The 26,796-nt window shown below is 43.1% G+C and overlaps 1 protein-coding gene across 2 annotated transcripts; it reads left to right on the top strand.

The window, feature by feature from the left end:
• Positions 1-26,796, top strand: LOC144155451 (serine hydrolase BPHL-like). Of its 2 annotated transcripts, XM_077686898.1 has the most exons (6): positions 1-274; positions 352-449; positions 5,634-5,800; positions 15,001-15,154; positions 25,334-25,589; positions 26,497-26,796. In XM_077686898.1, exons 1-6 carry the CDS (start codon positions 159-161, stop codon positions 26,585-26,587), a joined length of 882 nt encoding a protein of 293 aa, XP_077543024.1. In that variant the 5' UTR covers positions 1-158; the 3' UTR covers positions 26,588-26,796. The 2 variants fall into 2 exon arrangements, with proteins under 2 accessions (XP_077543024.1, XP_077543025.1); XM_077686899.1 differs by lacking the exon at positions 352-449 and having other exon boundaries at positions 4-274.

Here is a 26,796-nt window from a genome sequence, read left to right as displayed (position 1 = left end):
TGGTTGACCCTGTTGTTCTTGCGCGCTGCTTGAGCTCCTGGAGGTCGAACTTGTTTTGTTTGGTTGCGCAAATCCTCCCTGTTCTGTGGTTGCGCCGTTTACGGCATGCGTGAACTGTATAAATCGTATAAACCGTAGAGCCAAACCAACGTACAATAATGTGCACACTACTGTCTTTCCTAAAACGTGGGCAACTTGAACGTTTTGGGAAGCTGTCTAGCCCACGTTTCGCTAGGTGGTTATCGGTTTTATTAGAACCGGCGAGCGTTCAAAAGTAAGTTGATCATTGCAAATGTCACTGACCCGTCCTTGTGGTTATTCCATCAAACATCAGCGGATAATTTGTTTCAGAGCGCCTGGCTTCTATGTAGAGGCCCTCGAGTACAGGATTCACGTGGAAACTGTTGGAAATGGACCTCGTGCTGTAGTCTTGCTACCGGGGGCGATCGGTATGTTCCTAAACAAACTCTGTACAAGCACAAAGCTCCCGCGCTATTTGAAATATCCCCATAAGGTTTTCGAAATGCGTACTTAAAACGTTGAAGTGGGGGTAATTTACCTGTGCAACAGCTGGTCTATTTGTCCGCAAAAATGTCAAAGCAGTGCTTCAACAAAAGCATTCACTTTTTATTTTATTGTCACCCCCATGTCGTGATGTCTGATGGTTGCATACCCCTTTCTAGTTTATCCTCCAAGGAAAGAAGAGGTGCAGTTTTCACCGGACTGTCCCATTACCCTAATAACTTCGGCTCGCTTTCGTAGGCTGCGCTTACTTCAAAGTATGCCTGGTTCTGCTTACGAAGACTCGGAGATCGAGCACCTCCGGTACTCGTGGAAGTGCAGCGTAAGCCAGTCGCGAGCTTGCAAAGTCACCCTCGCTAGCTTTTGCAATCGCGTGCCAAATTTAAATTATTACTTGCACCGCTCTAATCTGGCCCCTTCGCCGCTATGCGCTTTCTGCAATGAACCAGAAAAGATCGACCATTTCTTCTTCTCCTGCCAGTGGTTCTCTTCTATAAGACGAAGATACTTAGAAAGCACATGCAGCCGGCTAAACCTCCCGCTGTGCCGGCTAAACCTCCCGCTGTCTGCTACACTGATTTTGTCTTTCGGGGCGAATGAACTGGGATTTTGCCACGTAAATCTTTGCCGTGCATTACACTCATTTATCCTAGAATCAGGCCGTCAGCCGTGTTAGTCTGTTAGATATTATGTGGCCCTGCTGGATTCCCCTAGCTCGCTGCTTCGTCTGTACCACATTCGTTCTTCGTGATTCTTATTTCCAATTCTCATTCAATGGTGTTCGTTTTTACCTTTTTTATTTCTTTCTATAATCTCCTTACTTTTATTTCTCTTGTCATCTACGGCTAATACATTCTGATATTTAAATATTTTTCTTGGCCGTGTCTAGAGTGCCGTCCGACAGTATTATAAGCAATCCACTTTACCGACATCCACTGGCGTTTTGTGGCAAAATATCCGCGTCTGGCAGTACATCGCTCTAGATAATGTAAAACTAGGCAACCTAACCTAAACGTAACATAAGAGAACCTAATACCCCTGTCACACGGGCACTTTCAATCGCGATTGAAGTGAATCGCGATCGAGTTTTCGAGCGCGCTCGACGCAGTGCCGCTGCTACACGGCACGTTTCAATCGCGATCGAGAAGTTGCACGGTTTGCACTCGTGTACGCCAGATGGCGCTAACAATGTAATTGCGGCCGGCGTCTGGTAACTTCGCGCGTCGTAGGTATATGTAAATATGTAAATATTACCTCACGCTTATTTGGGTCAAGTTATTTGGCACAATTTGTGGCGTTAGTTGAAGTTGTCACATTCTGTGTCATTACTGATCGGGGACGAGAGTATCGCCGCTTTCGTTCGATCGCGCTTGGAAGCCTCGATCGCGCTTGAGAAACCAGGATTGAGTTCGAGCGGGATCGAGCTCGATCGCGATTGAAACTGCCGTGTAGCAGGGGCCCGATCCGGATTGAGCTCGATCCGGATCGACTCAATCGTGATTGAAAGTGCCCGTGTGACAGGGGTATAACGCACACAAAGAAATAATTTAAAACACCAAAACTAACCTAAGGCATAAAAATTGCACTTCAATTAAATAATGAAAAAAAAACAACCGAGGCAAGAGCCGGTCTCGAACCACCGACCCTGGGATCAAAACGCTAAGACGGATACTCTACACTACAACAACAGACTCTCTGACTTGTCCTAGCCTAGTGTTAAATGTTCGAATGTCGTCGGACGGCACTCCAGCCATGCCTGCAACGATCAGCTAGAGTGCCGTCGGACGGCTCTCTAGACACTGCGATTTTTCTTTCCCTACAAAAATTACATAATTTCTTTCGTTAAGGCGCCCATTTCCTGGCCAATCCCCCTGAATGGGTATGAGCCATTTCACTGGTACCACCACCACCACCACCACCACCACCACCACCACCACTTGATTGTAGAGAGCCTGCTTTCTTTCTAAGAAGGGGGGGGGGGGGGGGGTAGTGTTTAGAGCCTCCTGGGCTAGACTTTTTTTTTTTTGGAATGAAGCATCCTTTGCCCTGGGTTGTAGACCCTACACTAGAGTCAAACCTCACAAATTTATGTCGCATAATTCGATTAAAAGGCAATTCGAACTGTCTGAAAGGTCTCAGCAAAGTGATGTGTATTAAATTTGGATAGGAGAAAACTTGAAGTCAAACTGCAAAGACGTGCAACATTTAATTTGAACAAGGTATCCTGTCCACACAGACTGCTTTTCATCAGGTAATGGAAATGTAGTCAAAAGTAATGCTGTCTCATGCAGGTTATGAATTATTTTAGGGCAGGTTCCACATGAATGGGTGCATTTTAAGTGTGACCTAATGTGTTGCATCATGCACAGGTATAGTAAATACTGTTGAGTGTAGGCAATGGCGTGGGGTTGGTTGATGCCGAGTTTTTCATGTGGCTCTGTGGAAGCTATTCGGAAAACATTGGTGTCTCCTTTTGTATTAGGCACTACCTGCGGACCACCTTATTGCACACAGGAAGGGTGCACTGAAATTTCTAGCTGCTTCTCCTTTGAGTTGACACCTCAAATTATTAATTGTGTACACCAGGCTTGCCCAGTGACCCGTAATTATTGACACAAACTCTTGAGAACGTATAGTAAGGCCAATTTAGTCGCTCATGTATTTCTGTTAATGGTACGTATTGCAGTCCTACCTCTAATCACAGGGGGCTTGTTAGTTCAAACTCTTTGTTAGTACAGCTGTACCGTAAAGGGACCATGAAGACAAAATGCAAGTTTGGTTAATTTGAAAGACTGTGTCGGTAGAATAACACTCACACCGCTAGTAATGCAGACTTCACTCAAATAAGCTGTATAATGAAAACAGAATATCAAATTAAATCAAACCATTTTTATTTCCAGTATCAAAATGACACTGAAGGGAACACAGACAAAAAGCCACTAAGGCTTGACAAGGACTGCGCCCCTTTAACAATAACATACAGTCAATATATTCGGACATATAGAAGCATGGGCTAAAAAAAAATCGATTGTACAGGTAAAAACTGCTGCCAGTCTTCAAGTTTCATCTGTGCACCGGAATAGCCATGCGGCACCCTAGTAATTTTTCCGCACTAGACTTATGACGTCTTATGGGCAGCTCGTGGCAATTGGCTGAGGCCGACAAAATTCAACAGAAATTAGACAGGGATTATAAGCTTGCAGAAGGAGCTGTTCACACTTAAATTTAGTCTACATTCTTTTTAAAGCAGTACAAATGGTAGGGTAAACAATTTAAGTTATGAAAGAACACTTGAACATAGAAGCACTAGTGCGTACTGAGTGCGCTATGCAGTTATAGCTGCACAGCAGTCTGGCAAAGTAGGGGCTGTCTCCAACGGCACTGGCCAAGTGGCATAAGTGGAGCAAATACAAGTGGAGCCAAATGCAACACCAACAGTTTCCATTATTTTAGTATGCTATGCTCCAGCTGCAAGCGCCTGGTGGGCTAATTATAAAAAAAGAACTTTGCTATGCACATGGCAGATCTCTCCGCCATATGTTCAGTCTTCAAGCGTAGTTTAATGGGCTTAAAGACAAACAAGCGGCAGGTACCGTGCACATATCGTGCCACTGCTGCGCTACCAGAAGGTCGGAAGAGAAGTGTAGAAAAGTGCATAGATATGAACTCTAATATGTAAGAACTTCGTACATACTGATTGCATTTACAAAGTACTTGCGGGAGTCATTTACTCGAAACTGTGCTCCGCAGGGCCATACATTCTCCAAAGCATTCGTTGCAGAGTTAACGAGGGTCTGCTGTATTTGTTTCTTGTTGTTCTCCATTTTTGTGTGGGGCTCATTGCCAGTTTCAAGCGTGCACTGAAAACGGGCGAGGCTGTGTATAGAAAGTGCTCATTAGCATTCGCTGACAAGAAAGAAAGATCCTGAACTAGCAGAATGAAGCACTGTCTTGAAAGGTTAGATCTAAAAACCTCTCGGGACTTTGATGAAAGTAACAGCAGTCGAGCATGATGTAACAGCATTGAGCAAAGTTTTCACTGCCCAATATTCGCTACTCTTGTATGCCAAGAGGAAGTATTTGATTTAAATTGCAACTGAAACAAAGCTTATTGCCTGTGGTAATGAAGCAACCTGTTATATAACGTTTATTAGGTAATGTTTGTGTTATTTCAGCACATGCTCAACAGAAGTGACTACTATGTGCATTTAGTTTAATTTTACGTGTTTGTACATTATTGTCTTTGCATTGCCAGTTTCGTTTCATCATTCATGATTTGGAGCACCAAAAACTGTAGAGCGGAAAAAATGTTAGGGGGAGGCGATGCCTGTTTTCATGCTTTTGTCATTTTCTGCATTAGTAAGAACTGTTGCTATGGATAGTATATATTTACTCATGGTACTGCAATCCGCTGATGTAAGCCAGCCTGTTTTCACATCTTAGTGTCGCTTGAAGAACATATGGAGTTTTTGAAAGGTGTTTCACCTGTGAGGAACGTGTCTGCACCACAGATATTTGGACAAGCTGGTTTGTGTGCATATTGAAGGCAAAGTGCACAGAAAAGAATGATGGGTGGAGGCAGGGGACATTAAATACGACAGGGCACAGTCCTCTTGAACGTTCTTTGCCCCTGTTCATTATCGTTTCGCTCATTGCAGGCTGAACAATTTTTTAGAGCGCAGCTTTTAAGTGCTCTCTCCTGTGGTTTTGTGGTGCCATCAGCCTCGGTGTAACCGAGCGAACAAGGAGGACACCGAAGATAGACACGATCGAACAAGCAGGAAAGTGGAGGAGGAAAGTACAGCGCAAGTGTGAGGGGGAGGGCGACGTGCTGAGGCCGCGCGAGACAGCAGCGACGCGCTGCGAGATAACACCAAATAGCCATCATGCGTCTGCTGATGACATGATTACTTCTTCAGCTGCAGCAGCTATGCTCCGTCACCGAGAAGACTGCAGTTTGCACTGCGGTCAAATTTCGCATTAGGGAGTATCATAATCGTCAGCCAATTTTTTTTTTTAACTTAGAATGTTCGTTGATGTAACTTTCAATATGCATGACCTAGTGTTTGTTGTGCATGTATGCTTCACTTAGTTTCCCACTACCCCTGCAGGTTCCACTCGCACAGACTTTACACCTCAGCTTGAAAACCTTGACCGGAAACTGTTCTCACTTGTTGCGTGGGACCCACCTGGTTACGGTTTCAGCAGACCACCGGAGAGAACTTTCCCAAAGGATTTTTACTACAGAGATGCTAGAGTTGTCGATGCAGTCATGCACGTAAGTTGAGCTCTACCCCTGTGTCTCTACCAATGCTGGAATGGGATGTCATGAAAATGTGACCACAGCGGTGCTGTTGGCAGTAATGATCCAGGTGCAGGGTAAACAGGGGGGCCATTGCACTGCAAAAGGGGCCCGTGGATTTTGTTCTTGTTTTTATTGGCAACGGTTTGAAGATAATGTTAGAGTATGGTGAGTGGGAAGGTCCAACTTCCAAAAGCAAAAGTTTCAGTAAGGTTTTCCTGAGTAGCATAAAAGGTGATGAATAAAAGAAATAAAGCACCGCCAGTGATATGCATCACATCACTTTGCATTTACTTTGCCATTGGCAAGCTTATATGCACACTGAAGCATGGCAAATGATTTCACCCTCTGTATGGTAAAGACAGCTAACAACATCAATGACAGCCATTGCAAGTGCCTTCCAACTGTATTTGCTCATACTGGGCGCACCGTAATTACTTGAATTTACTGTGCCTTTGATCCTAACATGCACCCATGGAGGAAAGAAAGCTTGGAGAAAGGAAGAAGGCATGCACCTCATTTTGGTGGCTGGGCAAAAAATGAATACTGGGTGTAGCAATACGCAAATATCTTTGCAAGCACAAAACACAAACCGATTTTCAATGCCAGAGTGCATTACTTGCATCTTTACCAGGCTACAACCCTCCATCACCACCGCTGGCGGCACCTAACTTGTTTACAACCATGATATTTGTCAAAAAGGATGACAGCTTATGCCTATAAATGGTGCAGTATGAAACATAAAGTGCTAAACAAAGGACAAGTGCTGAGAAGATAGCAAAAGTAATGCCATGAGTGCTGACTTCCCAGGAGACGTACGTAATTGGAAAAAAAAATACATTTATGCCAGGTTTGACATGCAAGTAGTCATGGACAAATGAAACGTGAACATGAAGATATGAACCAGATCACGCAAAAATGAAAAATATGGTTCATTGAGGTCGAATAATGGTGTGCTATTGGCATATTTGGAAAGCCACATTTCCCAGCTTTGTTTTGTAACTAGGCCACGGGTCATTTTGACAAGCATGGAAAGAAATTGCGCTATTTGTATGTTTTGGGGTCATTTTGACATGCATTGAAAGAAATTGTGCTATTTGTATGTTTTGGTTCACCTTTTCCTGTTCATGTTTCATTTGTCCATGATTGTACATGCAAAAAACGATATGCAAGTTTTCACACTCGCTGTGGGATCATGTGGCACATGTTAGCGTCTGTAAATGCTATGTTTTAATAGTATTGCATTTTCCAAAATATGTTTTCTTGGAAGTTAGTGCTTGTGGCACCATTTTCTGTGCCTTCCTGGTCCTTGTACTTTGCTTAGGGCTATACAGACAAATCTCATGTTTGTAAACAAAGTAGGTGGGGTGCAAAAGATATAAGTGCCGAGGCATGGTGGCATTAAAATTCTGTTTGTGCTTGCTTGTGTCAAAAGATTTATTTATTTATTAACGTACCTACATCCGCCAAAAGGCATTGTTGTAGGGGGGTGTTATACATGAAATAAACACAACGAATCACAAGCATGGCCTAATGGTAACAAAGAAAACGCAGCGTTTAGCGTGTTTACGGTAGCATACACCGATTGCAGTGGAACAGCAGATGACAGCGCCACACTCATGAAAAACGATTCAAGTCATATTGTGCTCATGCGGAAGTGCTACCAGACTGCAGTGGAAAACAGTGCAGTGGGGGCGGCAACAACGGTGTTGGGTAGGGCATTCCTGTCTTTAATAGTCCGGGGGAAAAATGACATTTGGAATTCAGGTGTACCGCATGAACATTCACCAATTTTTTTGTGTAATATCCCTTCATGTGGATATATACATGGGCGGATGGAGGTACTGATGTCGATCTATTGCCACCTCCTTCCTCACAGACAGTCTGTTTCAAGAATAAACACCTAGAAAAGGGGCGCCGGAGTTTTAGAGTGTCCCATGAGACTGAGCGTTTTAAGCCTGTAACGCTGATGTCATGACTGTGTGATTTAGTAACAAATTGTACAGAACGATTTTCAATTGCCTCGAGTTTATTTATATCTTAGTCTTTAGGTCCTCTACCAGTACAACATACTCTAGAATCGAACGTACATTAGAAAAGTACAATATTTGTTGACGTCTTGAGGGGCTTTATTGAAATTTCTTTTAATGAAATTAAGAACACATCCAGTAGTTGTTTGAAAATGGCACCAAACACACTCCCATCTGGCCCCACCTATAGTCACTGCAAGTTTCTTGTGATGCAAAGTGCTATTTACATTATGTTTTCTTTAAAAACTCATAATAACATTTATTTATAAAATTACTTACAAATATAGCGAATAGTTACTTGAATTTTTCTGCAGTTCAGTATATGCTGCAATGCCGGTGCATTATGTGAAATAGCGTTGCACATGCATAACGAAACCATTGTTTATGTTAAGTCATTCGTGTATCATTCAATTTGCGTGCACGTGATTGGTTTCATTTTCAACATATTAGAGCGATCTTTCATGCCTGAATTCCACCATGCTAGCAGCATTGGTTCGCTTTTCTCAGAATCCGCACAAGAAAAAAATTAAACGAAAACTTTTGAAGGGATTTTTCTCAAAACTCCATTTCCGCTGAGAAAAGGAACATTTTCTCGTCAACTATTTGGGTTATCAAAACCATTTCTTTGTGAGTTAATTTTCTGAACCAGAATAAGCATGTTCCCACCAAAATGTCTTTTTTTTTTTTATTCACACTTTTTTTCTTGGAAATTATTAAAATTTGTGTTTGTGCTATGCAAATATTTTTAAAAAATCAACGATTATTGCCACTATTATTATTCTGGTTCAGAAGAAAGCCTGAGGCATCTAACATATATAGAAAATGTTTCAAACCTGTTCCAGTAAAAACATTTCCTACTGTTATTTAAGCAGAGAAAAAAAAGCTAAAAAACATTTATATCTTAAAACTATTACGTATTTCTGCATAAAATTTTGCACACGGTTAGTAGATATCTATTATGCCTTCCCTCCAAAATTTCAAGTTGATTACTCAAAAACTAGCGAAGCTAGCCGCAGGCATAAGTGGACACCTACATCCACTATCCATACCCCCTTAAAGGAGCCAAGAAGAGAAAACACAAGTTCGGTTCATTCGAAAGATTGCCTCTTTAGAATCGTACTGACACCACTTTTAACGCAAATGTCGCTCAAATAAGATACATAATTAGGAAAAAAGGGAATGGCCATGCAACCCACTAGCTCATTTCCCGCAACAGAACCTATGATGTCATACCAGCCAGCTCTGCAATTGGTGGAGGCCGGCAAAAGCAAACGCAAATTAGGCAGAGCTTATCAGCTTACCGAACGAGCTATTTGTGCTTAAATTTAGCGCACATTCTTTTTATATCAGTAAGGATGGTGGGACAAACAGTGGAAGTTACGAAAGCACACTTAAACATAGAACTGATGCATACTGCCGTTGGTACTGCACGCACTATGCTTGGTTTAGCTCCATAGCACTGCGGGGCTTTGGGGTTGTCTCAGACGACACTGGGTGATTGACGCAAGCACGGTGTCTTTTGTGACCATATTTGTAAAGCGAGCACTATGTTTAACAAAACGATTATTTTCTCCCAAAACAAAAACAAGGCAGCTTTAAATACGATCAAAAACAAACCAAAGGCAGAAAACGGCTTGCAACGGTATGGTGGCGCGCCATCTAGGTCCACTAACGGTAAACAAGGCTTCGGAATCGGCTGCACAGCGGTCGGTTCCCATGGTGTCATTGCGAACCACGAAAACACACGATTTAGCGGGAAAATCAAAATTTTAACCTAAATTTATTAATTTCTCAGTGAATAAAGCATCGTTTGTATCTTGAAAAGGGGCACTATAAAACATGAAATCTTTTAAATAAAACAAACTTGTATTTTGTATTCATGGCTTCTTTAAAGTAGTCCTTGAAATGATTAACTTTCTGAATATCATCAGTGATGCCTCCCTGGGGTCCTGATATTGGCGATATTGAACCTTCCCCCTTGCCATTTGATTTCACAAACTTCCACATCTTTTTGGGACTTTGTTTGAGCTTGTTACCTAATGATGAAAAAACGTATCTTTTGCTACCTTGATCTTTAGCCTAATTTCTTTTCCTATGGCATCAAGAGTGCAGTACAAGTCTTCATTCCTGTCAGCTCTATACCTGCAAAAAAGTCGACGTTTTTTATTTAGTAGAACTTTAACTTCTCTGGTGAACCATGGATTGGTTTTTTAGGTGTATTAGAAATCATTTTGGTTAGGATATAGGAATCAGTGAGGTCACCTTGTCCTTGAAACATTTCCAGAGCTTATCTATGTTATATGGTAAGATTAATTCGGCAAACACTTGAAAGTACTCTTTCAGGGCCCGTATTATTAGATCATAGTTACCGCTTTGGTGCATGAACACTTCGTGAGGTCGTCTGATAACAGGTAATGGGTGCACACATGCAATAGTTGCTAACACCGCATTGTGGTCGCTGATACCAGGCACAGGATATATGGATTGCACTGGATTGTCTGAGTTGGAAAAGAAAAGGTCAAGCGTTGAAGCTCAATCCCCGTATTGCCTTGTCGGGAAGTCCACATATTGGTAGAGTCCGTTAGTAGCTGTCAGATTGGTGAATTTCAGGGAAAGTGCAGAATTAGAATATAGAACGGGTGTGACTTAAGGCATATTAAAGTCACTGCCAAGAAAGAACTTTGTTTTTGAGTTCTAAATTTCCTGGAACAATATGTTAAACAGATGCTCATTCATTATGCTGGCTATACATGAACACAGAGGAAAAGGACCTCAAAAAGGCACAGGCATACTTGGCATTTTTAACGGTTTTTTCAGAATCCAAATGGCATATGATGATACCTGGGCATCTAGCGTGAGTGTTTGCCATGTCAACTGCCCCGCTGTAGGAAGCATGCAGGCACCGACTTGCGTCACTCAAATGAGCAGGCCATTGGCAACTAAGCAGTGCTCCTTTATGGGGGCTTTGCTGCACTGCAGTGTTTGCTATGCCTACTTATGCACGGCAACAGCTTTCCAGTTTTTTTCTTCTGCACTTACAGCAAACACTAGCTGCTACACTATATATAGAAAACTCGGGTTGTAGTCACCCATGCAGTATGAATGTGCACTTTCAGTAGGCCCTTTTAATCTCTTGTAGAACTTTTCTGGAGGAAACTAACAGCGTACAATGAAAAGTTTTTTCAAAATCTTTTAAATTCTTTTTCCGTATGAAGCCTAATCCCTAGAATTGTTAATGTTAGCTTTATGCTTCATTGAGCATTTAAGCATATAGAGCAGTGGCTCTCAATTGGTGGGCCACAAGCTTCAATAATCCGCAAGACCATTCCAGAAGGTTTGTAAAGTGTTGTGTGAAGCTCTGTCTCACTCCTTTTCTTTTTTCCCGTTCTGCCAAACCCTGCTGGCAGTGCAAAAAGATGGCTTTGCTGCATGACACATGATCTCAAGGAGGTAGGCCCATGGTGTATTTAAAAATAATGTACTGTGCTAGTTCCATGAGAGGGCGGTGTGATCGTGGTAATGCAAGCTGTACTAGATGTTCCTTCTCATGTTACGTTGTGGCAAGAGAGCCAAATAACCAATCTCAAGCTTTTCTGGCCAAAACAAGCACGTAAACATACACCCAGCAGCAAAAAACAATAGTCCGGGTCCTTAACTTTCTCAAACCTGACATGGTAGAGGTACACATCTATTTGGATTGCTCATGGGACCCCTAGACCTGAGTAATCACTGTGGCTGTGATGATACAGGGCGGGGCCCACCACTCAGAAAAGTACTCCTCCTCTGTGTGATTGAGTCTCCGTCCTTAGATGGCAACAAGCAAGTGCTGCGGATCCAGCTTTTCACTGACAGCACTACATTGGCTTCAAAAGCCTCATTGGACCCCCATGAGGAACCACCACTGAACACACCGGAAAAGACACTTGCCCTGAACTACAACACAACAGGAATATTGATGTCAAGGACCTTTGGGTCTCCGGACACTCTGGCAACAAGGGCAAAGAGGCTGTGCATGATCTGGCAAGGGAGGCTCGCTCTTCCTACAACTCACAGCTTGAGCTCATGCTACGCAAAGCTTTGAGTCACAGCCCAGAAGAGACGCAAAGGAGAAACAAGTTTCGAAGGTCAGAAGAACTCCTGACCCACGTATTCGCCCCGAGCGCGAACACAGTCGGCCCCTGGCGGCAGCGGGACAAACCGCTCCTAGTGTGGATGGTGCTCTCAGGTGTCTGCTTGTTCACGTTCCGCGCGGCGCAAGACGCGTGCTGCACACAACAAAACAACCAATATGTGTACTCGTTTGACAGTAAGCAATGACATAGTTACCTCTGCTTGCGCATTTCCTCTAGAAACGCAATAATCAGCGGCCGTTGCGGGTTAATGCACTGGTTTAATTCCACGAAACATCTTCGCCGTGGTCACCGCTTGAGTGTGAAACGTGTTATAAACATTGCTTCCGCACATTGCACTTTTCTTATTGTTGAGTGCAGCCGTCTGCCGTTTCGGGTGCGTAGAAAGGTGCTTTTTGAAGGTGGGTGGTGATTATTTAAAAGATAACAGTTTAGTACGCAAAACGGGTAAGAAGCGACAAGACCTGTGCATACCCGTGCATTTGCCACATTCTTCTAAAATTATGCTGTTTCCTTATAGAAAGAAGAAAAAAACAAAAACAGTTACACTGCCCACGACCCTTGCGCTATCGCCCATGCATTACCGGGGACGTATTTTACACCCGCAAGCCTCTGTGTGATCGTGTTCTTCCCGTACCTTTTCTAAAATAAATACCATTTTTGGACAGGCGTTGTTTATACTGAGTTGCTAATTTTACGTATTATTTAAAATATGTTTCTATGGATGCGCAAGAGTATTTAGGGGGGATTTTGCGGTAAAATTAAGTAGTTGTGAGGTTGCGTCTGTCATGTGGCATTTCGTGTCATTTTCATATATACCATTTTCAAATCCGGACATAAATCACCTTGTCCAGAAATGTGTCTCACTCAGCATAACCAAATGCCTAATATGGTCACGTCTTAACCTCTTAAGGTGGACCTAAATTTAAAGAAAGAGGAAAAATCGCTTAATTAATATAATGCATGTTGTTGCCGACGTGTGGGGTGTGTGCCATGGCTCGCTGTTTTTTTTAATTTTTTCCCGCAATGCTTGCTTTCAATACAATTTTGAAAAAGGCGAGCCACAATTCTTGGACAATCTCGGACCAAAGGGGGGTTAATAAGTTTTGAAAATACGTGTGGAAGTAATACTTTTTCACCGCTCCAGAACACGACACCTAGCGTACTTTCGATTGTAAGTAATACTGATAACCAACGTTTGGCTTTTCGCATTACATGCGTTCTCTCCTCACTGCTCTTGCAACGTTGGCAGACCCCCCCTCCCCCCTCCCGAAAAAAAAAAAAAAAACGAAATGCACAGAAAACTTTTATCCTTGCATTTTTTAACCAATCCTCAAGAATTAAATGCCAAGACAAAGGCGATGTTCAGTTTACAAAACAAAGTAGTTACCGGGAACCCGTTGCGCTGATTTGCAATGAGAAATAAAAAGGAAACGTTTTACTACATCTGCAACAGCGCAACTTCATTTGACATCTTCAGGGTTCGTAAGTGACCTTATACGGAAGAATGCAAACACATCTTGCTGTTGCAGGCACCTGTTAGATTGTAAAAGGAACGCAAATGGTCAGAGCAGCCATAACAGAAAATTTGTGCTCACTGTGAGGTCCCAGAAGCTTGGTTTGCACACTGTAAACCTGCTTGTCACTTTGCGGAAACCTAGCTAAACATGAGATGTTGCTTGTACTGCGTGCATTGACAATTCAATTCGCAAGTTAACTTGCGACGAAAGCCATAAATAAGTGATCTGACACCGTTATTCATCAAACCTTCCTTCAGAGTCGCTAAAATTTCATTTAAAAGACCCGTTAGAGCGGTTACATCTATATCTCTGCGCTGATCAAAATTCAGTAATTTTATGTTGCTTTTTGAACTCACAAAACATATCGTAAGCTCTTAGAAAGATGTCGGGGCGGGTAGGTGGTGTTACCATTTCAGGGCATCCCACAAATGCAAGAATGCGTCATGCTACCAGTGAAAGCGATTGAGATTGCCGTTGTAAACTAAATTTCAGAGATCGAGGCTTCATGATTTGTTTCTGCTTATGCTTTTATTGAAGGCTCAAAGCCATAGTCTGGAAACATCGAGCTTGCTACGAGCCACGGTGTACAAGTTCATTGTCACTATTATGGCCATTCTGAGATTCGCGATGGGTCGTCGCTTTTTTGGCGTAGTAATGAAAACTTACTGCCACTTTCATGCTATACACTAATCATTGAGGAACCGAACTACAGCATACCTATCTTGTTTGCGCCTTTTGTGCGCACATATGGTGGGAAAAAGGCACGAAGCACGGCCACAGTGTGCATTCTTACGGGCCGCTCAGCAGAGCATCCACACTAGCATCGCGACGCTGTCGCCACCTACATGTCGATCTCGCGGCGAATACCACCCCTTGAGGATGCCCTATTAAAGGGTCCTTGTGTTCGAGGGGAAAGCACAAGCTGGCTTTGCCATTGTGGAGGGTGTTGTGGCAAGGGGCAACCACCCCCAGAAACACTCTAAACAGCCGAACCTGCCTCCTTGCCCAGCGTGTGAACATGCGTCACCTGGTGTAAGACTGTGAAAGATTAAAGGATGCAACGTGACAAATATAGCCCGCCTTCCGTGTTCACATATGAGGGCTGCATCCAACCAATGCGCCATCATAAGAGAATTCTACTCTAACTATGGATCCTTGTTTGTGAGGGTTTCGGAATGCGGCACATGTAAAATCTGTTCCCTTTACCTACCCCCACCGCAACAGGCCTCGTGCCATCCTGTTTTTAGCAATTTTACAATAGCGGAATGACATAGCAATGGCTGGCTTGCTTGTTTTGAATAATGTGCTTAGGGGCTGTGCAGGTAATTGTGAAACTTTCCAAAGAGGTTCTTTCCTAAGTAGTATTTCACGACACTTCAATATTCTTTAGTTACATAGTGTGAATATGTTGGCTAGTGACATCATCCAATTAAGTTGTTGTTCTGCTCACACTTTATGCTTTTAAAATATTAAACAGGCGCTCATGCTTTTTACAGAAACTGGGGCACAAGAAGTACTCAATCGTCGGCTGGAGTGATGGAGCTGTAACAGGCTTAATCTTGGCAGGCACTCGTCCTGATCGTGTTGAGAAGCTTGTGGCTGTTGGTGGCAATGCTTATGTCACTGAACACGACGTGGAGCTTTTGGAAGGTAAGAATTTCTCTGTTTTTTTTCATCGTCATGGCGCTATCAAAGTTGCAAACAGTGTGGTGTCAACAAGGACCGATTTTCATTGCTTCACTTTCTAAGTGGTTTGATGGACACATTGGTGCTGGTGATTATTCTTTTAACATTTCGAACGTGTACGATCGTTTTGATTGGGAAACTTCCTTGAGCAGCAGCATTTGTGCCCTGCTGAGACTCACGAGTAGGCTTACTTTTTTGTACAGTATGAACAGCTCGCACAGGTTTTTTGGTTCAAGTGCACCTCCCACCATTTTTTGTGGTCTTTGCCACAGAATTTAATTGTGTAATGAAAAGGCAGCATCCGCACAAAAGAAAAAAATCTGTTGCACTGCTTGTACTTTCCTAGGCTTGAGTAGTCGGTTTCTTATCACTTATCTGCGAATGTTCGTATCATTGTTGAATGCAAAGGTAGTATGCCAAGTTATGTATGGCTGATCTCCACGTCAATCAGAGGTCTTAGGTCTTGTGGAAGATAAGAAGCGACAGCTTGCCACCAAAACATTAGGGATGGCGTCTAAGCTTAGATGCAGTCCCTAATGTTTTGGCTCTGCAGCGGCTACCTTCTTTCTGTGGGATATGGCACAGCACTAAACTTAGGTGGCACCTTTTTTTTAGGGTGTAGCCTCACTATGAGGTTGTTTTGGCTGACATAACTTACTTCACCTCGCTCCCCAACTCTCTCCGACAACACCTCCACCCTGTCCTCCTGCCCTTGTGCACCAAGGCTTCACACAAACAACAATGACAACACCAGATGTCTGTGAAATGATACTAGTACTGCTGCTAGTACAGCAAGGACATCCTTCAATGGGACTTGTAGTTTTTTCAAAGGTAGTTATTGTGAGGTAATTTTAGGCTCTTAGGCGTGCAGCTCTCGGACGTGCGGCAAAGGATGAAAAAAGTGCCAAAGTTAGCTGAATATTTAAAGTTCACAATCATTCTTCCTGCATTCGAACATTAGGGATATGTAATTTGAATTATTTTTGCAGTCATTGTGCAGGACATGTAAGACCAGAGACCACTATTTTTGACCTTCAGGAAGCCATTGGAGCAGCTGAGCAAGACATGGGTGGAGCTGATTATCGTTTACCTGCTGGTGGTGCTCGTGTCTGCTGTTTGCATGCAGCTGTGCTGCCACACACCTCTTCGTTTTTATTCGCGATGGTTATTATTCAGTTCAAATTTTAAGCTTAGATATTTACACATCCCTACTTTCTCCAGTTACATTCTTTTTTAGCATTATTATTAGGATGCTGCCCTCTGGAGACATCTAAATAATGAGAGTCAAAGCAGATTGTGAGGTGGCAGCCTAAAATTAAAACTATGGTATTTTTGACAAAGTCCCAGTCCCACTGTATGGTACTCTTGTGGTTGCACCCCTCATCACTTGTCACCTTAGTCGATCTGCATGTTACTTTGGCCATTAGCTCCGCGTCAACAGCATTATTGCACTTTTCGTCTTTTTCTTTAGTGCAGCCCCCTTCACTCTCTTCAGTGTTCTTGTCAATGTCCTTTTTGAACTTCTCACATACTTCTCAAAACTAGAAAAATGCAAAGGTGTTGTTAGTGCACGCCCCCTTCTAAATTGGTTTCCGTATCCCAAGTGATGTGTTGTGTAATTCTTTATTTACCTTATACATATCCTGCTTACTGTGACTTTGCCTTTATCGGTGTTAAAGCTACATTAAATTCTTATTTAAAGGTCTTCACCCCATTTTTTACTAGTCTTCAACAGGATGTGACCTACAAAGCTCGGATTGTTAAATACTCCCTATTTACTTGCATTAATCACTTCTCACTGCAATGCATATTATAGGCGTGCTGTTAATAGCTTTAAAAAAGTTGTTTTCTTGCATAATTTCTTTCTAATATGAGATTTATTGCCATTTTTATAGAAGATTGGGGTACAGCGTGTACCTTCCTTGCATACAGGGTGTTTCTTGGTGTACAAACATTGCGTTTTTAGCAACACTGTGACAGCAATGTGAATTCCACCTGACAGTATATACAAGATGTTATGTAACTTCCACTGCTAAATAAGTGGTACAGATTAACTGTTAATTATTCGTTTTGGTGCAGATGTACATATTATAGAACTGGAGTGAGGTAATCCATAAAGCTAGCCAGTGTTCAGCAACCTTTAACCTGCCGTGCAGTCAGAGACAGTATGTGTCCTCAGTGTTCATCACATATTCCATTCCCGGGTGTATAATGTGAGCTACGACAAGAATAAGCTCGCGCTTTGCACTGTGTCCATGCTGGGTTGTGATAGATGCTTGCGTTGTAAGGACCTCCGGTGTCTTGGTAGACCTCGTGTATGCTTTTCTATGTGTCACAGGGTAACTGGCCTCACGAGCGACTTTTTCTGTACAACCATTTGGGAAGCTTTTTAATTCTTGCATGTAAGGGCTCAGCATATCTTGGTTTTAAGCAGCAATGTTTTTTATCCCGTCCAGTCTGTATCAGAACAGAGCTGAAAACCTGTCCTTTCACTTGTCTTTTCACGTTTTGCAGCATGTGTTCTTGTGTTGCACATCTTCCTTTTTCAGTGCATGGTAGGGCAGTTTTTGGTGTGACGCACTACTGTCCACCTCACATTGAATGAACCCGAAGGTTCATTCTATCCACCTAATGAGCTACTGCTTCTGCATTCTCTGTTACAGTGTATTAAGCACGTACAATCTGGAATATAGTCACTGAACGACAGCTGATGGAGTTCACTCCTGCGTACTGCCTGCCTGCTCTGGACACACGAGCTTGTCTTGGCACCACATAGACACTCGTTTTTAACGTGATAGGAGTAGCATCCACCTCAACAACAGGTTTATGATGTCTTCGTCAAATCCAAAAAACGGGATACAGCCAGTCTCTCGTGCATGTCGTCTGTGTTAAATCGGTTGGAGAGGTAATTGGCAAATCTGAAATTACCAGATTATGTACCAAGTACAAGCATGGCAAATGCACACTGCAGATCCCTGCAGGTACCTGCCACAGCTCAGCTATGCAAGAAGTTGCATAGTTTTCAAGTTTACCTAGTATTCATCGTGCACTGTTCTTGCCACCTACACATCTGACTCCCAGGTGTGTGGTGCCTTCATGCTTTTTTCACACCACAGTGTTTCTCCTTACGTTGCCTTCAGGCTAAAAGCTGAGGTTCGCATCTGTCTTCATCTGTGTCACTCGCTCAGAAAATGGAGCAGTGCCGCCATAATGCCAACTAGAAGCTGCATTGTCTGTTTTCTTTCTTGTCTCACTCTAAGGCTTATTAAATAAGACATGTTTGTATCAGCAGAAAGCAACGTATGTTGCAGATTATTTTGCTCATTGTGGAGAAACAACAGACGAGGAAGAGGTGTGGAAGGAGCTTTGGCTGCGCTCTCTGCCTGTAACTTTCTGAATGTGAGGCATAGAAGCTGCAAGATTATGTGCACTCTGTTGTGCTATAGGCTTTAAACAAATTACTCAGATGCCCATAGAGATGAAGATGAATCGCTGTAACGTGCCACTGAGTGACCACTGAACTGTTCCCTCCATAGTCTCCTTTGCCCAATAATGACCATCCCTTCATCTTGACTGTGTGAAATGACCCATGGTCCTTGGCACACCACTGCCGAGGCCCCAAACCCCGATGAACGTTTGACCGAGCCTATGGGTTTTGACCATAAACTGCGTGCCCGCGAGCTGGTGTCACGGTAAGTTAACTCCTGTTCCTAATAAGTGTAAATACTCATATCGGCGACTACCTGCGCATAGTCAAAAGCTGCATGGAAGCCATCTTGGCTCCTCTATATCCTGTTGGGGTCTGTCATTACAGTGGAATCAATGTATACAAACCTCCCAGGGTAGTGAAAAATGTTCGCAAGATTCAAAACTTGCACTGTCAAAAACAATTATTAAACAAGAACAAATACATGAAGCAAACGCTTTTATTTTCACTACTTGCACCTGCAAAAGTCTGTTTCACTTTCTGTGTAATTTTTTTTTTACTTTTAAATCACCGAGAATACGTTGGTTTTTGGTTGTGGGGTTTAACGCGCCGACGCAACGCAGGCGATGAGGCGCGCCGTAGTGGAGGGCTCCGGATTAATTTTGACCACCTGGGGATCTTTATCGTGCGCCAAAATCTCGTACACACGGGCGTTTTTGCTTTTCGCCTCCATCAGAAAAGCGGCCGCCGCGGCCGGGAATCGAACCCGCGACCTCGTGCTCAGCAGCCACTGAGCAGCAGTGGCTCAGTGCCTTAGCCACTGAGCCACCGCGGCGGGTGAGAATACGTTCTGAAAGGGTTAGATTTGTTAGAAAGTGCACACTGATCTGTTCATTTATCAGGTCAGCTGCTAAGTAAATGCACTTTGCTGTGCAACACTGTCTTTGCACAGTTTTTTCATGTGTAATTCTGTCTGCACCTGGTTATCAAAAGCGATCAGCCGTTGAAAGTGACACGTAGTTCTCTGGTGAAGCAGCCGGAGCAACAAGCTGGCAGTCAAACAGAGCGGAGGGGTTTCATGAACCAAGTCTTTCATTTGCATTTTTCTGATTGGAAAATGTAACGGTGTTTGTTATTCAGGTATTAAGAATCTTTGTATACTGTTACTCTTTTCCCCCAAGGTGGGAAGAAAGGGCAGCAAGGGCCGTGCCATCTTTGAAAAATGTAGCTGCGTAAGGACCAGCATGGGCAAATAGGGGCAATACTAAAATACAATTGTTCTCAAATTTCACTTTAGAACGCCTACTCCGTATTCGATTGGCACAATGAAATGTGTTTATGAATGGGGACCTTCTTGGCTTCCATGTACACAGGGTCGGGCCTAGCCTGTTTGTGGGGTCGGCCATCTTGGCCAGCAGTGTGGTCACGTGCGTGCTAGCTCCCTTGCTGGCCATGCGTGGTGCACCATTTGTACCACGTGACTTGAAAATGAGACACTGAAGGGCAGGCTCTCATTGTTCTCGCATTGGCACTCTGTCTCACGGAGAGAAGCCTCCCTCTCCACCGATCCGATATCGGATATGTGGGATGGCAGGAACACTGCTTGGAGATTCTGTCAGTACTGGTGGTCAGGGAATACCTTGTCCCTGTGATCACCATGATTTAGGAACTCGAGTCCGAGCCGGGCTTGGCTTGACTTTTAAATCTAGTTAAGCATTCTGTCTCTGCTGTCAGGGATAGCCATTTATTGTAAATTGCCTTTACTTCTTCAACAATGAAGCCACACTTTGTGGCCAAGGCATCAGTGTCTGCCTACTAGTATGTGCGAGTCTTTGGGCAGTGCTACAAGGCTAGTACAGCTTAGTACTTCTTGCTCTAGCATAGCTAGTCAAGTTCATTTTCCCGAAATTCCGTAAGCTAGCCCACAAGGGGTGTCGTTTTATCTGAGCGGCATTTATACTGTGATGTTTTAGGAAATTCGCAATGCAACTCGTTTTACAATAATGTTCTGATAGCTCTACCAGCCCAGGGACTGCTGTGGAAGTGGCGGTGTTGCATTCGTTTGAAAACTGTGGTTGCTAATTATCTACAGTAGTGACTGAAATGAGACTGGACACATTCGTAGAGTTGCTTAACAGTCAGACTTGTTAATTATGTTAATTATGTGTTTCGAAATAATTATGCTAGTATGTGAGTCAGAGACCATAGTAGTATAGTAGTAGCAGTAAACTTTATTATGAAGTCAGATTATTTAGCTCTCAGAGGGTGGTGCCCTTAGTCCAGGGCCCCATTTGCTGCTGCGATCCGTCTTGCCTGTTCGATCTATCCACGCTGGTAGAGACCATAGTACTGCCGTAGTACTGCCATAGTGCCGTAGAAGTCCTCACCGATTCGTAATAACTATTGTGGCACTTTAATGTTCCCACAACGCCCTAGTTTAACATCATATATGCAGTCTGCCTTGGAAATAAAATTTCTCGAATTCGTGTGATCTTGGAAATTGTATCAGCCATCATCGTATCATCAAGATTCAAGTACTATGTTTACATTTATTCATAAATTAGTGGTCTACCTGGAGTATTTCCTCTAAATTGGTTTGGTTTTAATTAATCTGGTGTTGCAAGCTTTGCTTGCATTGTATATCAGAATTTTGTATATCCTCGCATAGCATATCCTCGCTGGGAAAGAGTTCGTCCAAGTTGCTCCGGACCAGCTGCCAGTTTTGCTGCTCAGTGCGCTCGTCGTCGAGATACACCAACTTGAAGCGGGGATGGGTTGCGGCTGCAACCATGTTGTTTGGGTCCTCGAGGGGTTTCGAGAATCTGGAACAATATCATCAATGAGTGAAGTGAATGGCTGCACAGAAATTAATTTTATTTTTTTGTTTATTGTAATATTGTTGGGCTTGTGATATGTCAAACATGCCATACGTTCATATAAAAAAGAAGCCAAAATAATGTTTATATGTTAACTGCGCAGAGAGCAGTTAGCATACTGTCTTGTAATATCAACTATGCAACGATAATTGTATAGTTGGGTTTGATGATTTCATTAATGCGTCCCATAAATCATTATGATTGGGCGTCTACGCTATGCAGCAACAACAAAGTGCTTGAGATTGTAGCAGCGCCGAACAATCTAATATTGTTCATAACGTAATAAGACTGTCATCAACGTACCTTTTTGCGACGCCGCTTTTGATGGCATCAAGCGATGGCCTACAGTATTTCAGTGCCCGAGGACTGTGAAGTGATCGTTGAAGGGACCACAATGTGGGTAGTCAAAAGTAATTGCGAAAGTAACGAGTAATTTCCATGAAATTACTGGCCTGAAGTAATTTATTACATTACTAAATTGCCAACGCTCAAAAGTAATTCATTAAATTATTTGTTGCAGCAGGAAGTAATTTAATTGCTGTACTTTAATTACTGTAATTTCATTACTACCAAGTCTGATTAAAAAATAATCTTGCCATATGACTGCTTCGTGGCTGGAAAACTAGTGCACAAAGGTAAAACTGAACCCGGGCATGGATTTGGATACTTCTACTTTATGTTTAAAAAATTATTTGCTTATCAGAAACTGTTGTGATTGTATTACCTGGTTTTTTCTTTTTGCTTTTTTTAGTCCCCATTTTGTAATTAGCAAGTGATCATGCCCTCTATTTCCATGTGCTCTTGCTATGTCAGTCGGTTGAGCGGTGCAGTTAGGCTGTAGAACAGGTAGTAGGCTGTAGGCTGCAGTTTTCTTTTTCTCTTCACTGTAGACGTGACAGGCCACATGGAAAACCAATATAGCTTGAATTTTGGGGTCATTGCAGATGTCACATGGGGAACCTGCCCTATCAACGTGCAAGTCTTCAAAATCGCAAACGTGCCTGAAGAGGAAACCACAACTAGTAAATTTCATGATCCACGGCTTAGGCAAAGATTCAAATTATGGCTCACTCATGATCTCTCACTGCACACACTTTCAAAGGCTGAGGATGGAACCCCTGCTGCTACATGCAGTGAGCTATGGCAACCTGCAAAAACATCTTCGCGCTAGAAAAGGCAGCAGGTCTCCAAAAGCAAACGGCTCTGGCTTCAGTGTTGCCCAATTAATATCCCCACTCCTTCAACTAACGGCCAAGTTAGGATGGCCGAAATCAAGTTGCCACCATTTATTGCCAAACCCAGTCTCGGGTGTTCCTCAGAATGTGACATTTCATTGCACCAAATGTGCCACCGTGACAGCTCAGGGAATTAAACATAAGCCTCTTGGCAACGCGAAGGGCTGTGATTCTGTCCCGTTTTGTTGATGAAGGGACCAGTTTGTGCTGTGTTGTGTGGCATTTTTCACCTGAAATACAGTCATGGCTCAGCTTGAAGCAATCCCTCTCAACGCAGTGAACTGCTGAGCGGAGATTTCTTTAACAGTCGTGGAAGATTGTATCCCCCTTGAGGACAATATTGGTTTTGGCTGTCACAATGTGAATGCAATGATTAGAGTACAGTTCTTCAGTCTGAAAGCTACCTGACTAAGTGGATTAAAATTTTGTGGTCTCTCAACGTGCTGAGATGCCCTGGTGGCTGCAAGAGAAATGCTGCCAACTACTTGAGCCACTGCAACGAGCATCAAGCAAAGCGTCTACAGGAATTTCCTGCCAATGGGAACCTGCCTTACTGCTGGTTTTCCAAGCTTCAGTTGAAAACCAAACTGCTGGGACTGAAATGGCCATCACTAACACGAGTGATGTCAAGATAGCATACAAGGTTCATGAGCTATATCCTCAACTACTTCAGGAAACTGAATGCACAACCTGGATTGATGAAACTCCAATCACAGCAGTGCAAAACAAGAAAGGCTAATGCTTCAATCAACCTTATTTTTTAGAGCCAAGCAAAGTAGGCCTAATGAATTCAAGAGCGCTGCTCCTTGAATACATTTGTTTGGAAGAAGGATGCATGTCGGCACCTGAGAAAGGCATAAAAGCAGCTGGAAGAAATGACAGAATCTATGAACCTTGCAGCCAACCAAGCAGCGTCAACCAAAGAAGCAGCATCAACCAATCTATCATCCAAGCAGCAGCCGCACACTGTATGTATAGAACCAATCTAAGAACCAATCTATATATGTATAGAGAGCGCACGAGATGCTATCACCACTTTGTGCACCATACTGGGGTGGAATTCTCAGTTTTGTCCATTTCATCTCCACTTCAGAGTGTCTGTCTCGAGCGAGCCCTGATTGTCTGAAAGCAGACAATAAGGTGTGACGCGGCAGAAGCAAGGGTGGGTGTCGGTTTCTGGCACATAATTATCAGAGGCCTAGCAAGTGCACTTACGTCACGATTGAAATGGGCACGAAAGGAACATTTTTGAACTGGACAAAATCGAAATTCTGCCCCTGGGAATATTTCATTGAAAAATTCTGCAATAAACTAGTACAACCTATTGAAAGAGGCAGAGTCTTTATTGTGATCACCTAGTGTTGGGTGATACACCTTCATGCAATACAGTAATCATATATACAACACTTGACTTACATATAATGCAAGAACTTTTCGCCACATTTTAGCTTAGTTGAGTTTTTTTCTGCAGTTACGTGTTAAAAGCTTGGTTCTTCTGATACTTCTATATATCATTTTTGGGTGATACATAGTCCTAGCTGCCACTTTTTTTGTCCTGTCTCCTGAAGATCATATCAGCTACTGCTGAGAAGCAGAATCTTTGTACTGCTAGTTACACTTTTAGCACCGCAAAAACATTTAGTCCTAGAAGCTTGTAGTTGCAGAAATCACCTGCTTCACCAGTGGGGCTAGGTGCTCCTGTGTACTAAAAACACTCCATACTAATCGGCAGGTTGTGCTGTATAGCAGTGTGGTCCTCTGTTCTCTCTCTCTCTCTTCTTCTTCTTCTTCTTCTTCTTCTTTTTTTTTTTTTTTTACTTGATTGTATTGGGGTAGATGTTCAAATGATTTTACTCGGCCCGAACTTCTAAATGATAAGACAGTCCTGAGGTAAACATTTCTGTAGACTTGCCGTCAGCCATCATACAGCCATCATAGGTGTGTTTTTCTGTTTGCTGGCTCTTGAAACAGCCATCATAGGTGTGTTTTTCTGTTTGCTGGCTCTTGAAACATCAGAGAACGATGAACATGTAGCCTCCCTTCTCCAGACCACTGTGGCTACTATTCCCTCTCTGTTCACAGTGAAGCCTTGTCGCTAGCACAGCCAAGGTTTTATTTGGAGGAGGCATCTCCAACATGGCTTTTCCCCCTCCCTTTTTCCTCTTATAAATGTGCACACTTATATATGGATTTATGGCGATCTGAAGAGTAGGGTTTGGCCCTCCAAACGTCTTGCCTATGCCAAGGAACCTTTTCCAAGAAGCAGAACAAAGCTTGTTAAAATGAATGCTTCTGCAAGTTCATGCGGCGTAACTTGCCCAAGCCTCTAGAGCTTGTGATGGACTTCTGGGCACATAACAATGACATACAAGGCAGAGGAAGTGTAAATGACTGTGCTGACTTTCCACTAAATGGTGCTCGTCACAAACAGCTAAGAAAGGTACCAAAAAGTTAAGCAGCTGTGATTTGCTGCCATTTATTTCACCATGCAAGTCTTACTGCCATGCCTTGCATGCCCTCTGTGGTTGTTAAGCATTTTTTCTGCAAAGCATGTGTGGTGTCTTCCCAGTGCCAAAATCTCAAATGTGACTCCTTGCTGGCGCAGCCACGAGAGACATTGACAAGTGGAGCGAAAGGATGCGTGCCCCGATGGAAGCCATATATGGGCGCGAGCGCTTCCGCGCCCTCTGGTCCGACTACTGCGACTTCTACCGGGACCTGGTGCGCAAGTACGGTGGTGAGGTCTGCCGCCCCGAGCTGTCGCGCATATGCTGCCCGACGCTCATAGTGCATGGAGGGAAGGACCCCCTGGTGGCAGCATACCATCCCCAGTACCTGTTGCAGCACATTGCCAAAGCCAAGTAAGGGCCACTCACTCGCGTTGCTATGGCGGGGGACCTGGAGTAAAAGTGTTCTAGCAATTGTTATCACCTGGAATGGATCGAATTGACCTTAATTTTGGTCTCCTGGCCTCGTTATGGTGATGCAAGGCAATAACAACAGCACATCACCGCCACTATCTTACAACTGTATTTCAGTAGTAAGAAAAGCGCACCTGCTTGCATATACATAGGATCGTTCGCTTTCAAGTAAAACCCTGTAATTGCTGAATGCAGAATCATAAAACTCTTAAATAGAGGATCCTATATACTTACATAAAGCCTAGTAAAGGCTGTGTTGTGGAAAATGCTGGGAAAATACTATGTGCTACTGTAAACAAATGTCTGGGATGTGGCTTCTCAACCATCGGTCTCCACTGCCTGGTGGCCAAGCATCTGCTTCAATGTCGAAGGTGATGCTATGCAGTGTGATGCATCACTTGCAGGCACAAGCGAGGTGTGCTGCCTCTCATTGCAAAAATACCATTTGACAGCTGAGAAACGTGCCGAGAAAAACGTGCCCAATTACTGCCAAGTTTTGTGTTTTGTTAATTCAAAGTGCATTTTGCCCAAGCTTTTCTTCTCAACCACCCCTATTTATTACTGTAAAATTACCGAATGCTAACTGAGTGCTTTTATCAAGTTTTCAACCACGGCTTCGCTTTCCAAACTTGCATGGACTATTGAAAATAATATCAGCCTTTTTCTCAACTTTTTCTGAAATTGTTCTTGCCTTAAAAATACTCACCATTGCTGTGCTTCTTGAGGCAGGAGGTTGTAGTTTTATCAGGTTACATTTTTATTGCAATAAAGAAAGGATCTGCAAAATGCTGCCAAAGCTACCCTTGGGGCCTTTTCTTTTTTAATTGTTATTAATAATTCTTTGCAGGCTGTATCTGGTACCCGAGGGAAAACACAATCTGCACTTGAAGTATGCTGACGAGTTCAACAAAGCTGTGACCACATTTTTGGTCAGTTGATTTGACTGCTGCCACAGCAATGATGTGGGCAAGAAGCTTTGGTGTGATCTTTTTTATGCGTGTGATAAAGATAGAAAAATATATAAGTATAGCTTGGATCCTAGTTGGATAGCATAATAGGTTTTGAGCAGTCTATAACAGCATAAATGTGTTGTGGCCATCCAGAAGGCATGTGCTTGCATGGCAATAAAAGTGTGATTGTTTACATA

This window comes from Haemaphysalis longicornis, unplaced genomic scaffold (assembly GCF_048455015.1).
Source record: "Haemaphysalis longicornis isolate Haplotype H1 unplaced genomic scaffold, Haemaphysalis longicornis Haplotype H1 scaffold_1, whole genome shotgun sequence".
NCBI classification, from domain to species: domain Eukaryota; kingdom Metazoa; phylum Arthropoda; class Arachnida; order Ixodida; family Ixodidae; genus Haemaphysalis; species Haemaphysalis longicornis.
The sequence above is the reverse complement of the archived record's forward strand: the minus strand, read 5'-3'. Positions and strand labels throughout refer to the sequence as shown.

Coding starts and splice junctions, on each gene's coding strand:
- LOC144155451 (XM_077686898.1), top strand. CDS start 159: ATGTGCACACTACTGTCTTTCCTAAAACGTGGGCAACTTGAACGTTTT. Junction 275..351: donor GAACCGGCGAGCGTTCAAAA/GTAAGTTGATCA, acceptor AATTTGTTTCAG/AGCGCCTGGCTTCTATGTAG. Junction 15,155..25,333: donor CGACGTGGAGCTTTTGGAAG/GTAAGAATTTCT, acceptor TTGCTGGCGCAG/CCACGAGAGACATTGACAAG.